The sequence below is a fragment of the Myzus persicae genome, unplaced genomic scaffold, assembly GCF_001856785.1.
Source record: "Myzus persicae strain clone G006 unplaced genomic scaffold, MPER_G0061.0, whole genome shotgun sequence".
NCBI lineage: Eukaryota > Metazoa > Arthropoda > Insecta > Hemiptera > Aphididae > Myzus > Myzus persicae.
In genome coordinates, this window is record NW_019100581.1 from 769,684 (window position 1) to 786,405 (window position 16,722).

General features: G+C 27.9%; 3 protein-coding genes and 1 long non-coding RNA gene across 4 annotated transcripts; 2 read left to right on the top strand and 2 right to left on the bottom strand.

The window, feature by feature from the left end:
• Positions 1-413: 413 nt before the first annotated feature.
• Positions 414-2,667, bottom strand: LOC111034186. The gene is made up of 2 exons (XM_022315273.1): positions 2,658-2,667; positions 414-1,309 (listed from the first exon to the last, which is right to left on the bottom strand). Exons 1-2 carry the CDS (start codon positions 2,665-2,667, stop codon positions 414-416), a joined length of 906 nt encoding a protein of 301 aa, XP_022170965.1.
• A 133-nt stretch (positions 2,668-2,800) lies between these two features.
• On the top strand, positions 2,801-4,399 carry LOC111034192 (zinc finger MYM-type protein 1-like). Its single transcript, XM_022315284.1, has 2 exons — positions 2,801-2,993; positions 3,087-4,399. The coding sequence occupies exons 1-2, from the start codon at positions 2,801-2,803 to the stop codon at positions 4,397-4,399; spliced, it is 1,506 nt and encodes a 501-aa protein (XP_022170976.1).
• Positions 4,400-5,660: 1,261 nt separating this feature from the next.
• On the bottom strand, positions 5,661-7,577 carry LOC111034772 (cold shock domain-containing protein CG9705). Its single transcript, XM_022316136.1, has 4 exons — positions 7,453-7,577; positions 7,114-7,317; positions 6,789-6,911; positions 5,661-6,717 (listed from the first exon to the last, which is right to left on the bottom strand). The coding sequence occupies exons 2-4, from the start codon at positions 7,239-7,241 to the stop codon at positions 6,561-6,563; spliced, it is 408 nt and encodes a 135-aa protein (XP_022171828.1). The 5' UTR covers positions 7,242-7,317; positions 7,453-7,577; the 3' UTR covers positions 5,661-6,560.
• Positions 7,578-12,415: 4,838 nt separating this feature from the next.
• LOC111034782 lies at positions 12,416-16,046 on the top strand. The gene is made up of 3 exons (XR_002604585.1): positions 12,416-12,538; positions 15,579-15,829; positions 16,005-16,046. It is a non-coding gene; the product is annotated as an uncharacterized LOC111034782 (long non-coding RNA).
• Positions 16,047-16,722: the final 676 nt, after the last annotated feature.

The following is a 16,722-nucleotide window of genomic DNA, read 5'->3' on the forward strand; positions in this document are numbered from 1 at the left end:
GTACAATATTTGTCATCGTCTTAATTAAAAAAAAATAACATATTATGACGAAATATAATGTAATAGGTATAATATTCACATATAAATATAAAATACCTACATACTACTAAAAAAAAAAATTATACAGAAATTAATAATAAATGGAAATAGAGTGAACAATAAAACATAACATAAATAAAACATTTATTTAAATTTGTTATCGATCAACACCTTTCTTGATTTTCTCTCGGCAAAACTCCGTATAATTGTAGAAAAATCAATTTCCGCAGCTATTTCGTTTTCTATAGATAAAACCGATAGTGAGATTAAACGTTCATTAGCCATAGTAGATCGCAAGTATGTTTTTATGAGTTTTAATTTTGAGAAACTACGCTAACCACTAGCTACTGTCACTGGTAACGTCAATAATAATCTTAAAGCAATCCAAAGATTTGGAAATATGTCTTGGAGTTCACAAAAATGTATTGAAGAATATTAAGAGGTGAACTTACGTCCAAACAAGAAATTAACAATGGCTTGATGTTCACAATCTCTGTGCATAATTCGACACCATCAATATCAGAGTCAGATCCATCTTTAAGGTGATTGTGTAGATCCATACAATGTTTCAATAATTCGTTTTCATTTTCAGGTGCATTTTTTAAGTCGTACAAAAAATTCCATAAATCAACATGGATCTTTAAAATTTCAAAACGATCTGTCAATGATGTAGTAACAACGTCCATTAACGTGTAAAAAAATTCATGTTTAAATTTTTCGACTGCAGTTCTATGATCAGTATCATCTGAACGCTCATAATCAAAGTTTTTTTTTTTTATACGCTCCCGAACTACTTTTATTTCAGAATCCACTCCTAGTTCATCTGCTATTGCTTTTGCTTTGACCAAAATCTGATCAAATTGATCTCTATAGTTCTTAATAAACTCTAAAGCACTTTTTAACATATTAGAACCATTTATTAAGTCCATTGATTTTGCTTGCATACTTTTACTGACTAGATTCACTTGAAAAAGAATATCGTACCAAACAACTAATGATATTAGAAACTTAAAATCTGTAAGTTGATCAGCAAGCGAAACAGCTTCATGGCGCGTTCCAGCATCTATGTTTTCAACTTCGGATAGTTTAATAAGCGCATTGTAAATTTGTTCAGTTTGAAAGCGAACAACTTTTACGCTGTTGATTCTACTTTTCCATCTTGTGTCACTCAGAGGTTTCACGGTCAGCCCTTTTATATTGTCGGTTAAAATTTTCCATCGATTTACCGACGATGAAAACAAAACATAAATTCTTTGGAGTACGTCGAAAACTGTAATTGAATTTATAGAATAAGATGCAGCATCTGATACAACTAAATTTAAAGAATGGCAATAACGAAGGCGACGCGACGTAGTCACGAGTCACAACGGCTCGACGCGATCCCGATTAAACGATAACAAATATTCAGGAATTTTTATATTTATAGAACAATATATTTTAAGATAAACATTTTACGTTAGTACGCTAAACAGAATAACCATAATAATAATTATCTAAATTTCAGTACAAAATTTTAGGTAGGTATTTTATATTTAATAAAAAAAATTACTGACAAAAGTGTGCAAAATTGTAAAAAAACAATTTCGGCGCCCCCCTGAAAATGGCGCCCTAGGCGACCGCCTGAGTCGCCTTACCCTCGCGCCGGGCCTGCATGCAGGGCCGGCTCTTGGGTAGGTCAACTGGGACATTTGTCCTGGGCCCCCCGCTTACGTCATGAAAACTAGATGGTAATTGGTAGCTAATATGTAGTTATGTTGAAAAAAAATAATTCATAGAGTTTAAGTTATAATATGTTTTGGAGAGAAATAGTATTTATTGAATTTTGTACAAATGCATATTGCATGATAATAATATTTATAAATAGCGTTATGAACGTATCACTTATGGTATTAATAATAGTGCTAATAATACCAGCTATTCGACGATCGATATAAGTATCTATATAAGTATCTATATAAGTATAATAAGTATCTTATCGCATCAGAGCGCTGATGTACGCTAAATAATACGCACTTAATCAATTAGTGGATTATTTCGTTTTATTTTTATTTGTTGTACATATATTTTGAAGACAATACGACCCGGTGTGGTTGATATTATAATTTCACTTTTAAATTGTATTCAGAGTTCATACATCAAAGGACCAACACGAAGGAAAAGAAGCTTACGATTTGTATATTTTATATAAAGGTATGAATAACATTTTTAATAATAGATAGTTGTTAAGTTTTCGATTTTTAAGTGTTATTAGTCAACTTTCGTTCAATAAATTGATTTTATTCTTTCTAAAATTCGGATCAAATCGCATACGTAGAAATGTAGAATGTACTATTGCACCGCGGCTGTATTGTTTGTTATTGTTTGTAATTTTATTTAGGTACCTCCACATCCGTTCGGCGGTAATATTGAATTATTTATAATGTAGCCGTATATAATCTATATTATAAATTATAATATATTAAAGACAACAATTATTATTATTATTATTTTTTTTTTATTAAAGAAGAAGGCCTCGATGACGGGATCATTAGCCTGTTTTACATAGGTACTAAACTTAAACTAAATTATAAACAATTATAAACAATTATTATTATTTTCTGATTGAACATTGTTATGACTTATGGACATGGTTATCGTTCAAACTTCAGATTATACAGTTGGAAAATAGTAGAACATAGGTATATAGAATAACGTGTAAACGTATTATAAAAAGTAGTATTCTTAGTAGTATTGTTGATTACCGTCTCAGGATGATGATATTATGCATTACGCACCGTTAAGAAGTATACTACAATTAAGTTCTTCATATTTAGATAATACTCCAAATATTATATTAAACGATGACATTGAAATTACTGAAAACCCAAAACAATTAAGTTCATCATATTTAGATAACACTCCAAGTATTATATTAAATGATGATATAGAAATTAATGAAAATCCAAAACAATCAAGTTATTTATATTTAGAAAACACTCCAAATATTTTCAATATTGATGAAAATTCAACTGAAAACTATATTTTAAAAAGTAACAATAAGTTTATAGGAAAAAATGTTATTGGTAATGATGATTGCTTAAAAAATCAATCACATATATGGAGTGACCCTGGAAACTGGCCTAGCCATATAGACAGTCAAATAAGATATTATGATATAATTAAGTTAGGACCAATACGCTTAGTGGATTATGAATTTCCAAATACTCTTCAAAATGATGGCTCTAAACGAAAATTTACCAAAAACTTGTATACAAGAAATTTAATAAATGGTGAAAAAACTGATAGAGTTTGGCTTGTTTATTCGATTACGAAAAACTGCGTGTTTTGTTATAGTTGTAAGCTTTTCTCTTCTGAAAACCTCCACCTAAACCATCTAAGTACTATCGGAACAAACGACTGGAAACACTTGCCTGAGAAACATATAACTCATGAGCGTTCTGTTCAGCATTTTAAATCTATTGAAGCCTGGACAGAATTTAAAAAAAGAATTTTGAAAGAAAAATGTATTAATCAACAACATTTATCTATTATTGAGAAGGAGAAAATTCATTGGACAAATGTACTGAACAGAATTTTATCAGTCATTCATTATTTAGCTGCTCATAATGATGCATTTCGAGGTTCATCAGATGTACTTTATACTAAAAGTAATGGGAAATTTCTTGGCTTAATAGAAATGCTGGCGAAATTCGATCCAGTAATAATGGAACACGTTAACAGAATTAAAAATAAAGAAACACATGTCCATTATCTAGGTCATAGAATACAAGACGAAATTATTAATATGATGGCCAATGAAATCAAGCAAAAAATAATAAGAAACATACAGTCTGCTAAGTATTTTACGATTATAATGGATTGCACTCCAGATATTGAACACAGCGAGCAACTTGCTATTCTTTTGCGAATAGTACACATGGACGAAGAAAACGAATACAATACACCTACTATACAGGAATATTTCTTAGATTTTATAAAGGTCGATTCTACAACTGGCTTAAATTTATCTGACGTTCTGATGAAACAACTTAAACTATATAAAATAAACATTGAAAATTGTCGAGGTCAGGCCTACGATAACGGATCGAACATGACAGGAAGATATCAAGGAGTTCAAACCCGAATCTTAAATATAAATCCACGAGCATTTTTCACTCCTTGCGCTGCCCATAATTTAAACTTAGTCCTGTGTGATGCTGCCAAAAATTCAACTATAGCCATTACATTTTTTGGTATAGTTCGACGTGTTTATACTTTATTTTCTGCATCAACATGTCGCTGGAGTATTATTCAAAAACATTGTACAGTGTTCACGGTTAAACAATGGTCAGAGACGAGGTGGGAGAGCCGTATAGTGTGAAAGCTTTGAATATGTATCGTACCTACCTACTTATATTTTTTAGAAAGAAGTGATTATGTTTAATTACGAGGAAAAAATATAAAAACTATAATTATCAATCACAAATAGATAATTTACATACAAGTATTATACATGTATAATTTTTAAACTCTGATCACTTTATTACCAGAAGCAAAAAAAATTTTCGATGTCCATTCAACGACTAACGAACCACTAATGAAAAATGGAAATCAGTTTTAACAACTTGATTTAGCTGCTGCTGAAGTATTACATTCTATTTTTAACATATTATTTCAGTTAGATAAGAAATAATAGTAATAAAAACAAAAAACAGATTTAATGTCAACAAACAACTGCAAATATTATAATTGATAAAATTAATTTATCATATTTATCTACGTTCTACGTTCTACAACACATCATATTGGTTATTTGAAATGTATCATTCAACATATTTACTTATAAAACTTAAGTTTTTTATCAATAACATTAAACCATGAAGGATTATAAAAATCACCTAATCAATCTAAAGATGTAGGTATATTAGAAAGTTACACAATATTGATAATAATACCTAATAATATGATAAGTAGTTGAGGTAACTTAAACTTACAAAAAATTAAAATTTATAATTATTAATTGTAATAAAAATAAATACATTTATATGATCGAAAATTAACGAATTATCAAAATGTTAGCTAGTTTAAATAATGTGTAAAAATATAAACAACATTATTTACTTTATTAAAAAAATTATAGGTAAGTAACATTTTCAAAATAAATTCGATAAAAAACTTACAAAGGATTAAATCACTTTTAAAATTGCAATTATTATTGGGATACTTTTGTATATAAAATGAATACATAATAATATGTAGTTATTAAATTCTAATCAATTCACAATTAATGTACACCAATGTAAAAGTTAAACACTAAATTATATTTAACATAAGCAATGCAGCATTAGTTGAAAAATGTATGGTCTATCAATCAAAAAATACTATGTTTAAAAAAATTACAACTTCTCATATTTTCGTATACATAAGATACATTATTTTTAAATACATAATATATATCTGCAAATCAATATAACAATAGTATATCAATGCATTATTAATGTAATAAAATAAGTTAGTAACAAATGTGATATATTTTTTAATGTAAAACCATACACTGTTCAAAATGAAAATGCATTATTTATCCATTTCCATTCAAAATTATTACAATATAATGATAATTTGAACATAATTTTTATTTTAATAGTAAAATTTTGACGATAAAATAAAGGTACAGACAACATAATACGTACCGATAGTTCTCAACCACAGGGTCACTAAATAATTCTGGGACGAGAATAATTTTGGATGGGTCAACCCAAAAAAAGTTATGTTATGTTATGTTATTAATAATGCTAATCTCTGGACTCCAATAAATGAAGATAGAGAACTACTATTATTATTTTTTTTATGAGCATACATATATTAAAAAATGTTTGTGTGTATTACATAACTATTTTAGGAATTTTTCATTGCCTCTTAATGTAGTTATGTTCTAGTTCACAGCATTAAGTTGTTTATTATGAAACTGATATAAGTATTAAATCCACAGAGTAGACATTAATTTGATTTTGCTGCATTGCTATAGATAAATCTTTACCATTGATATAACTTACTGTAAAAAAACTAATAGTTTTATATCAAGTTTGCACAAAAACATTAAGTTGATGAATTTCTGATGTAAAGTACCAATGGATTTTAATACATACATACAAAATACAGTTGTACAAAATAATTTAATTAAAAAATAATTATTATAAAAGTGGGCAAGTTGTTTTCTAATAATATATTTATTAAACGTTTGTCATTTAAAAATTTGACATTACATGTATAGCGAATAATTATTTAATCTAGATTGATATAATAACATCGAACTGTAGAAGCGAAAATATTTTATGAAATTATGTATAATTAGATGGATTATTTTATTTTGGCACTTAGCTAAAAACAAAAAAATATCAGTACAACTGATAAAGTCTCTTGGTTATATTATAGAGCATGGACAATTGGAATGTACCAGTTTTGATAAAGGTTTGGATATTTGCAAAATATCATACATTAATGGACATTAGTGTACATATTATCACTAAAATATCATGATGTATTTAATTGTTTTCTGGCGAATCCCATTTTAAATGTACTTGAGGTGTTAAATTAACGATTTCCACATGCACGGCTTGGCACTTTTCTAGTTTTGGAGGAATAGGGCATAAGCGATAATGTACTTGATCACCAGGCAACGGAACAAACTCTCCTTCAATACTATATAAAAAAAAAAAATGCCATTAGTCATAAAACTGAGTAAATATAATAATCATAACATTGTGTCTTACTCTGATATATGTACAAACACGTCTGGATCACCATTGTCGGGAGTGATGAAGCCGTGTCCTTTAGATTTGCAAAAGTATTTGACCTTTCCAGATATCTGAGGATTCTTGAGAGCTAGAGCAGACCTAAAAGTAACAATGAAAATCCAAAATTAATGGTAAATAATAACACTTGCATGGAAACCTTTAGACGAATGACTTAAGCGTTGCTTAGACGAAAGAGTGCATTTCACCAGCCGAACGATCAGGGACAGGCAAAGTCCACCACCTTCGTAAATTAATGTCAGAGGCAATGACGCGTTAAAACTAATTGTAATATTCTACTCACGTTGAATCGGTCCTCGTTCGTCTAGTCACTATCGGGCTCGGGGCGAGCATTCCAATCTTGGTCGGCGAAAGGTGACTGGCAAACTTCAAAGCTTCCTGTTCACATCCGTTTGAGAATGAATCGCTCATGGCGCTCACGTTTGGTCGTAGTCCGTAGATAATTGGACACGATGTACCGGTGTATGGTGCGAACGATATACTACGTCTAGACGATAAACAATTATTATTGACGATAAATACTATTCTTTAGGTCGTGCGAGGGATAGAGGAACTAGTCTGAAAATGAAGTCGATCGTCACACGGCGGTTATTCGTTTATTGTTCTAACTTAGTGTTCTTACTTGTAACTTGTTAAATTGTAAGCGTTTCGGTAACCTGATGATAAACACTTAACGTGGTTATAACTCGAAATAATAATATTGTTATATTACGTGCTATTACGATTATTGTGATTATTTTTTTTTTTATTGATAAGTAAAAACGAAGTCTCGCGTTTCAGTAGTGCCAACGTAAGCAACAACTAAAAGGCTAAAAATATTGTATCGTGCTAACGACATAACGTCCAGGGATGGGGTCAGTTGGGTCCCCGAGATAAGAGTTGGGTCCCTTGATAAGAAATTATAGCTGATAAGCTATATATATATATATACCGCGAGATCATTAAAAATACCTAATACCTATTATTGGCTATAAAATTAATTCTAGTGTGTCATCCAATACCGATAATAGTGTTATGCATCGTTGTATTTTTATGAAAAATTTTTTATTCATTTCAGCGTTTGATCTGAATTGCAAATCACAATATTTTAATTTATAGCAAATAATATCTACCTATTTGGTAATTATTTAGTACCTTGGTACCCACCTATAAACCTATTGGATATTAGGTATAATATTAATTGCGTTTTACGCATTTTCCATGCCGCATGCGCACATCTACGTGTTAATAATTACGTATTAGGTCGACGTGTATAATAGTACAGATTATTATATTATTTTTGTGCCTTTGTGAAGGGGTTATTAGGGTGGGTGGGGGGGGGATCAAGGGGGCACTGGACAATTTAGTACAAGGTTCTTACATCTAATTCTTAACTACAAAACAATTTGCAGCAAATATTATATTGTTGGTTTTTGTCAAAATTTGAACTTCAAACGTTTATAAAAATGAATGAATTATAGGTAAGTATTATTTGATATTTTTAAACTGAACAAATTTTCAGGGATTTTGTAAAAATTATTCAAGATTTTTAGCTGAGCATACCTAACATTTTTTTATCAATATTTACAGGCTATAGTAAAAAAGGTGCAAAGTAAGTACCTAACTGCTCTGTTTCACAGTAACTAGTAAGGACATTGAGACATTGAGTATATAGGTCACAATAATGGATGTGTTAAATATGGATTCAATGATAAATCATTGCATACAAAAAAAATTCAATAACAGATGTACAAGCGGTATAAACTAAAAACAGGCAATGGGCGATAAAGCCATACAATTAATTTAAATGTTTTTAAAAAATGTCATTATTGTGTACATAAAATAAAGAATAATGTACCTACGTAAAAGTTTCAAATAACCGCGAAAAATATTTTTGAATTAGGTACAATAAAATAATTAAAATTGTTATAATTTTATTTCGTTAATAATAATGTCTACAAAAAAGTCGAGTTTATACATTTTTATATTTTTTGGATCAAGAATAAACTACTTTTAAGGAAGTTTGTATAATATTTTCAAACTTTTTGACCGAATTAAAAATTTTGAATTACAAAAAATAAGAAAATAGATTTTGTCAAAATCTAGATATGCTTAAAAATATAAATTCAGGTTTTCCCTATTTTTTTTTGTCCTTAGAATTTTTACTTTCTACCCCCAAAAGTTATCAACTAGAATCTAGATTTACTTTCTTATCAGAAAATATGCTTAAGTTGGAAATTAAAGCATTTTTCTACTTTTAAAAGTGTCTATAATACTGCAGACACAAAAAACACATTATTTTTTTTTTTATTTATTCTTCAAGAAGATAATGGGCCCCACTGAATATGTTCTTGTGGGGGCTGATTATAAAACCAATACTTCACTCAGAATCTAAAATGTTTAGGAAAAAAAATCAATCATTTGTATCAGTGACAGGTGTAATTTTCAAAATACGGACCATCCATAAAGTGCCAGAATAAAGTTCACCGTGTAACCTGCCTTAAATTTATAATACACTCTTCATCAAATAGTAAATGACTGACCGTTACTCCAACTGGCTGATCAGCCCGCTACGCAGCGAGCTGTAAGCTTGTAATGATTAGTGAGAGGGTAGACTCTTTATAACTAATGGGCGGATTACAAGAGTGTCATAATCATAATTATTAATATATATTATAAATAATATCATATTGAATTTACAGCCATACAGATGTTTAAATTCTTATATAGTCATAAAAACATCTGTGATTGTAATATTATATTGGTATGTCCTTATCTAAATAAACTGTTCTACTTCTGCCAACTCGGAAGACATCCATCGACTACAGACCGATCCCGAAAACCATACTCTCTATGCTTATTATGACCACGGCTGTTGTCATTCTTAACGAACTATGCGTATAACATATACATTCAGTATATTAATAATTTGTGTCTTTAAATAATAAATTTACTATTTCAAATATTTCTGATGTTAATTGTATGCTAGAATAATATTAAATTACCTATAAATAAATCAATAGGTATTAAACCTAGCTATTTCTTCTTCCTTTATTCATCGACTATATGACAAACCTGCAGTTGAATTAGAGTAAATCATCAGTGGCGCCGAACATTATATTGTACCTAGTTCAATCGAACTGCCTTAAAAGTTGGGTAAATAAAACAATAGAGTATCTATACCTACAAGTCCTAGTCTTGCTGCTATAATTTTATTAAACATAAGAATGTCATTAAATTATTTATATAAAATTAGTTGAGTCCGATTCTCAGTCATTTGAAGTGGCGGGTGGGTTAATCAACTTTTGCCAGTTTTAATTTCATTTGACGCCACTGGGGTAAGTTAATTTATTGTTCAGTTAAATACTTTATACGTACTAACATGAGGGTGCATATGTATATATATATTTGAGTAAGTAGTGAACTAGAGTGTATACTTAATATACATAATACAATATTTATGATTAGAAAGGTAAATACTTATTATTATATATTACGAATACTTACATCATATTATTTTTACATTAGGTACTACAGTGGCGCAAAACTCGTGGAATTTAACACGCAACAAAAAACAAATAAATATTAATTAATGTATATGAAAGAATCGAATTATATCTGCTCAAATGACAAATGATCAACACAACTACAGACTCAGATAAACTTAATGATAATTTAAAGACAAATACAACAACACTCCTTTTAAAAGACATCAATAAATTACTAAAACCGCAATTATATTACTGAACTTAACAAATCAAACATAACCACGGACCCGGTTCCTGAATTAAAAAATTCAGACTATCATAATATTTTAATGGGTACAAAACTAAACGATTTATCAATACATTTAACTCTAGCAGAATGAACAACACATACAAAAATAATTTTATAAACCTATTACATTTGTAATATGGTAACATTTGGTTTAATTTTGAAAAAATTCAATAGAGAATCTAGCATAAATGGGTGGTCTGATGAAGAAATAATTGAATGTTTACCTTTATATTTTGAAGGTACTTTAACTCTGTATGATAACAATGAATCAAATTTAATTAACGAGACAAAACTTAAAATCAAATAGGTACTATTATACATATAAAGGGTTTATGGGTAGTAATACTCTTAGGTAACTAAAAGACAATGTAATAAAATATGAATAAATCGAAATAATGGTAACATAACAGCTAGAAGAAACGACTTAGTGTCAAGTGGATATAAAAAAATGCAATTGTGTAAAACCAAATAAATTAAATTAAGGAAAAATTCAATGAACAGTTAAAAATTGCCAATGAAAAGAATGAACATTTTTTTACACCAATATATATTGCCAATATAGACTTCATAAATATAACTTTAACATTGCATAAAGATAATAATATTAACAAAACTAATAATGCTATTATAGAAATACAAACTGTGAAACTCATAACATTTATAATCGAAACAATGTGCATAATATTAAAGAATACGTATAACAAATAATTAGAAAACAAAAGAACACCAAAAGGTTATTTTTAATACACAATATTAATATAGTTATAAATTTATAACATATACCATTGTAATAAAATAATTCAAAATCTTAACAACTTAAAGATAATTTTAATAATAAAACAAAATTATGTGTAACCTTAAAATTAATGAAAACATCAATAATGATACCAATGAAATTAATAAATTAGAATATATATTTTATAACAATTATAATACAACCAAAAATGTCAACGATAATAATGAAAACAAAACAATAATATTTTGTTCCTTTAAATAATAAATGTATTCTTTCATATATTTCTGATAAATTAATTCTGTTTTTGACTAACATAAAATTATAAATATATAAAAATTAAACCTATTAAATTTCTTCTTCCTTCGTTCATCGAATATAATAATATGACTCGTAACTCCTGGCCTAAAGATTTTTACAAATAATTATGTAGGTATACCTACATTTAAATGAATAACAACTCGATTCGGAATGGACAACTTTTAAATACTTGCATTGTATTACATGTAGTTCTTAAATTGTACACTTCAGTTTAGTGGATAGAACCAATGTTTTACAACTATAGTTGAGCGATCACACGATTAAAGTTGGTGTGCAATGTACATGAATACAGAATTTTTTGTTTAACGATTGGGATGGCTAAGTCGAACGTATCAATGTAGGTACAATAAGTACTTATCAAAATAATGAAATAATAGATTATTTGTAACTCGATCATAAGAGGAATAAAATACATATTGTAGGTTGTTTTATAATTGGAGATATTATATAAGCTGTTGATGTTAAATGTACTTACAAGTGTAACTTGAAGTTTAAGACAGAACGATACAATTATAATTAGTTATCGAAAATGTATTATGTATTCAACTGTTATAATGTCTGAAGACTTCATAATAGTTCTATTAAAATATAATACTTATATCTTATCGAGTTCTATAAACTAATTTAAAATTAGTGTGCATTGAAGTGAGCCGATTATACATTAATAACTTCTGTGATTTTCTTGACATTATTGTTTTCTTCATTTTTTTTTTTTTGTTTAAGTACCTAAGATATCTATTTAACATTGTTTGGAGTTCCCTCTCCCTACAAACGTTTTTACATGTATAAATATTTTCAATAATTTATTACATGCATTTATTTACAATTAATTGTTAACGACTGCAATTATGCTAATATTCGTCAAGTCTTAATTACTTAAATAAAGTATAATAAACCAGTGAGTATTAGTTTTTTAAAAATTAATTGTGTTATTCTAGTTTACTAACGACTTTAAGAATCACGAATGGGCTGGTATATATCTACAAAAATTTACCCTATGACTGAATTGTGGTGTAATTTAATTTTGATGTTAATCTTTTTTTTTTATAAACGAATTTGTAATTTAATTCATTATGAACCGTATTTTTGCTAACCATAATTATGGCTATCAATTCCATAACCGTTGACAACAGACATTTCAATGAGGCTTAGGTATTGGTCACTTGACATTTTGAAAATATTTAATTTAGAATTCATATTATAAATCATACCTATATCTAATATTTGTTGGGGCTCAACTCTTCAGAGTCGATTCGATTAGGTGCACGGAATATATTCTTAAATTTGATTTTTAAAATATAATATTTTATCATTATGATATTCAATGTTAAGTCAGAATCACGATGCATTTGCTAAGCGAGTAGACACGAATCAACTATTTTTAAATACTTATTATAAACCAATATAATTACACTATGTACACTGCGTGTGTGCAGACACATAGAGTTTTATGCTAAGCTGTTAAAGTATATTTATATTAGGTTTCAGTGTATGTGCTTTATTTTTTTGCTTTCATTTTGAAGTTATATTATAGGCATCTATCTACTTGTATAAACTAATTTACATACATTGTTAATTTTAAAGTAATTTAATAATGACAGAACAATAATTCTATCATATAAATATGCTATTATTAATTATTATTATTACGAAGACTAGTTACGTTATCGATACTTCATACGCTGGGGAAGTCTTTTAGATTTATTTAGAGGCTGGTGGAAATATGATTCTTTCAGTCGTTTGAGATGTTAAAATAATTAAAAAAAACTAAAGGCTTTACACAAAATGTTCAGTAGTTGTGTTGCACAAACTTTACTAAATCCGAGTAATCCGACTAGGTTAAAGGTCTAATACGTGATGATATAATTTAATTATGTGCGTACAAAATATTATAATAATAACAACTAAGAAGGTATTATTTTATATACTATTAAAAATAATTAATAATAACGTTATTAGAATTGTATGTTAATAACCCGACCTCAGTGAAAAATCCACTTCTCTGTATCGCATACTTTGTTTTTGTTAATTTATAATAGGTGTTTGAAATGGTTAGGTACTGTCATGGGCACCTTCTGTATATGATTGTTTGGGATTTTTCCTAAATTTTCCCAATAAATCACAACACGGTTCTGCGTCAATTATATTTTTATATATGTACTGCATAATAATATAATAATACATTATAGTATTTATCTACATTAACATATTGCAATAATTTATAAAATAGGTCGTGTTCTATAAATTATAAAATAGGTCGAATTCTATAAATTATAAAATAGGCCGTATTCTATGAATTATAAAATAGGTAGTATTCATATATATTATTACATAAATAACTTTGGAAATTATGATTTTTCAATCAGCTGGTTGTTATTTATATTTTACTCTAATATTTCTTACAGATTACCATAATTCAGACTTTAAGACTTTAAGCATTTACATGAAATTTAATAGGTAGAGTATTCTATTATTCTATTATAATACAATAGTTGTATTTCAACATAGTATACAACAGTGAACAGTACATAATTATTTTTCGACTATGCCATTTTTAGTATAACACTATATGTCTATATTATAATAAGTATAGCATACTTTTAGGTAGGGCATAGTTTTTATGATAAACATTCAATGATCAAACATATATTTTAGATACCTACCAAGCAAAATGATTCTTTTTCAAATAATTTTTTCTTTATTATTGCAGTTATTCAAAAAGTGATTTTTTGGAATTTTAAATATATTTTGAAACCATATTTTAAAATGATTGAGATTGTTTGTACTACTTTTGTTGTGTGTGTGTGTGGGGGGTTAACTATTTGCAGTACAAACATTATAAAAATTGAGAAACTACTGATTATTAGTTATAAGTACATCAAAATGCATAAAAAACCCAGTAGCGCGCTACTCCATGTTTTTCCTCTAAAAGGGAAATCTATGAGTCATAAATATATTTTTGTTAATAAGTAACCATGGAAACTGACTAACCGTATGAAATTTGGAGTCGCTGGTTAGAAAAAAGTTTGTATCTATACCAAGAAGTGCAAAAACATACATAATTTATGTTAAAATTATCCACTAAATAACATACTGTAAAATAGGTGGGTTCTCCTAGTATCTAGAACAAAAAATTCTCAATAATTTGAAATATTGTCTTAAATATTTAAAAATTGTAAAAATCATAATTTGATTAAATTCATTATCGAAGGAAAGAGTGAAGATGAGCATGTTTAATGACACACACTGCTATAATCTGTATATAGTAGTTTAATAGATAACGAAACCTCGTGTTTTTTATGTTCACTATTATCACCTGTCATCAGTGTCAGCATATCACCAGTCACCACGCATATACATAATAATATGTATTTTTTTAAATCTTATACATTAATCTCCTACAGCTTAAAATATACTTAATAACGATTAATAACGTCTTATAATTTAATTCTCACTGATCTTTAAGCACTCGTTTAGAATAGGTAGGTACTATTAGTTGATTTATCCAGAAAGCCAATGTTTGTCAATAATCGAATGTTAAATATGAAATTTAAAAGATTTTTATACGTAGGTAGTAGGTACCTACAATATAATATATAGGCATATAGTTTAAATAATGTATAACGTTTTGTAATGTATTTTGGTCGTTCTGTAACTGAAATATGTTTAGAAATATTGGATTGTCCGAAAAAGTGTTGATTCAGTAGCTAATTGTTCAGTCTTTAGTACGCAAATATAAAATATAATAAATATAGATTCATTTACGACGGTAGATTAACTTGTGGGTACATGTAACAATATGCTTTATATATGCCTACACGACTGGTTGTAACTTATATTATTACGATTTTTACTAAACAAATACAATATTATGTACCTACTTAAGTATACAGTTTATGTTTCAGTATTCTCTGAGTTAATAGAAATATTATTTTTAGTATTTTACAGATAAAAATAAAACAGACCGATAACATATTGTGTGAAAACTGAAAATTGTACATTCCACCATTCCGGTCATTCCAGATGTTACAATATCTTTGAGTTTGTACTTATGGCCAAAAATATCGGCCATTCCATATGCAGTAGTAGAATATTATACATTGGTTAATGGTTTAGTTGTATTACAACATAAAACGGACACGGTTGTGTCGAAACGTGAGATTTACTTTATTCCTTCGAAACGTATATCGTGAGTTTGTGTACTATATTATGTATAATAATATTATATAATAGTGAATAGTATTTAATGCAATGAATTTAGATCACCGTGAAACTAAAATATGTCCATATTTTAATAATATCAATTTGGCAGTAATATTTGCCAATGTTAACATTTACAAGATATAATATGTAACGTATTTTAGGTGCTGAAAGTATTTGCGAAGTTGGAGATTCAAAATGGGTATGTATGACACTTTATTGCACCTACCTACTAATTATTTATCGTTGTTCATCAACGAGAAAATATTACTTATGTTCGTGAGGTCTTAGGTAGATACCTACTGTTAATTGTAAAAACATTTAAAACAACTGTTGTCTTATTTACACACCTAAATGTTATTCATGGGTAGACAGTGGCGTACTTAAGTGTCAGTGTACATTTTTGTATGAAGTACGATAATCGTATTTACTTAGCAATGTTTTCTGATTAACGTCAAGTTCTCACAATCTCCCGTCTACTCGTATTCGTACATAATATATCTAATCAGTTTAATCATTAAACATTGCCATACTGCAGTCTTGTATTTCAGTATAAAATACTAAAATGTAAATTATTTTTTTTTATATAACATAGTTCTAGACAGAAATATATTTTTAATACAGATAAATTATTATTAGATATATATAGTACGAGTTGTGTCTTAAAACTATAATTCAATTAATGTACAGGCGTACAATAATAAGCGCAGTGATATATAAGTTTCGTGCAATTTTATTTTGATTTCGATTACATCAAATGGTTTATATTAATTTGATTATGTAAAAGGTATCTACACATACTTAGAATTTTAATTTTACGGTGCTTAGTGGTATTATAGAAAAATATTTTAGAGGACAGTAACAAAAATTACAACATACCCC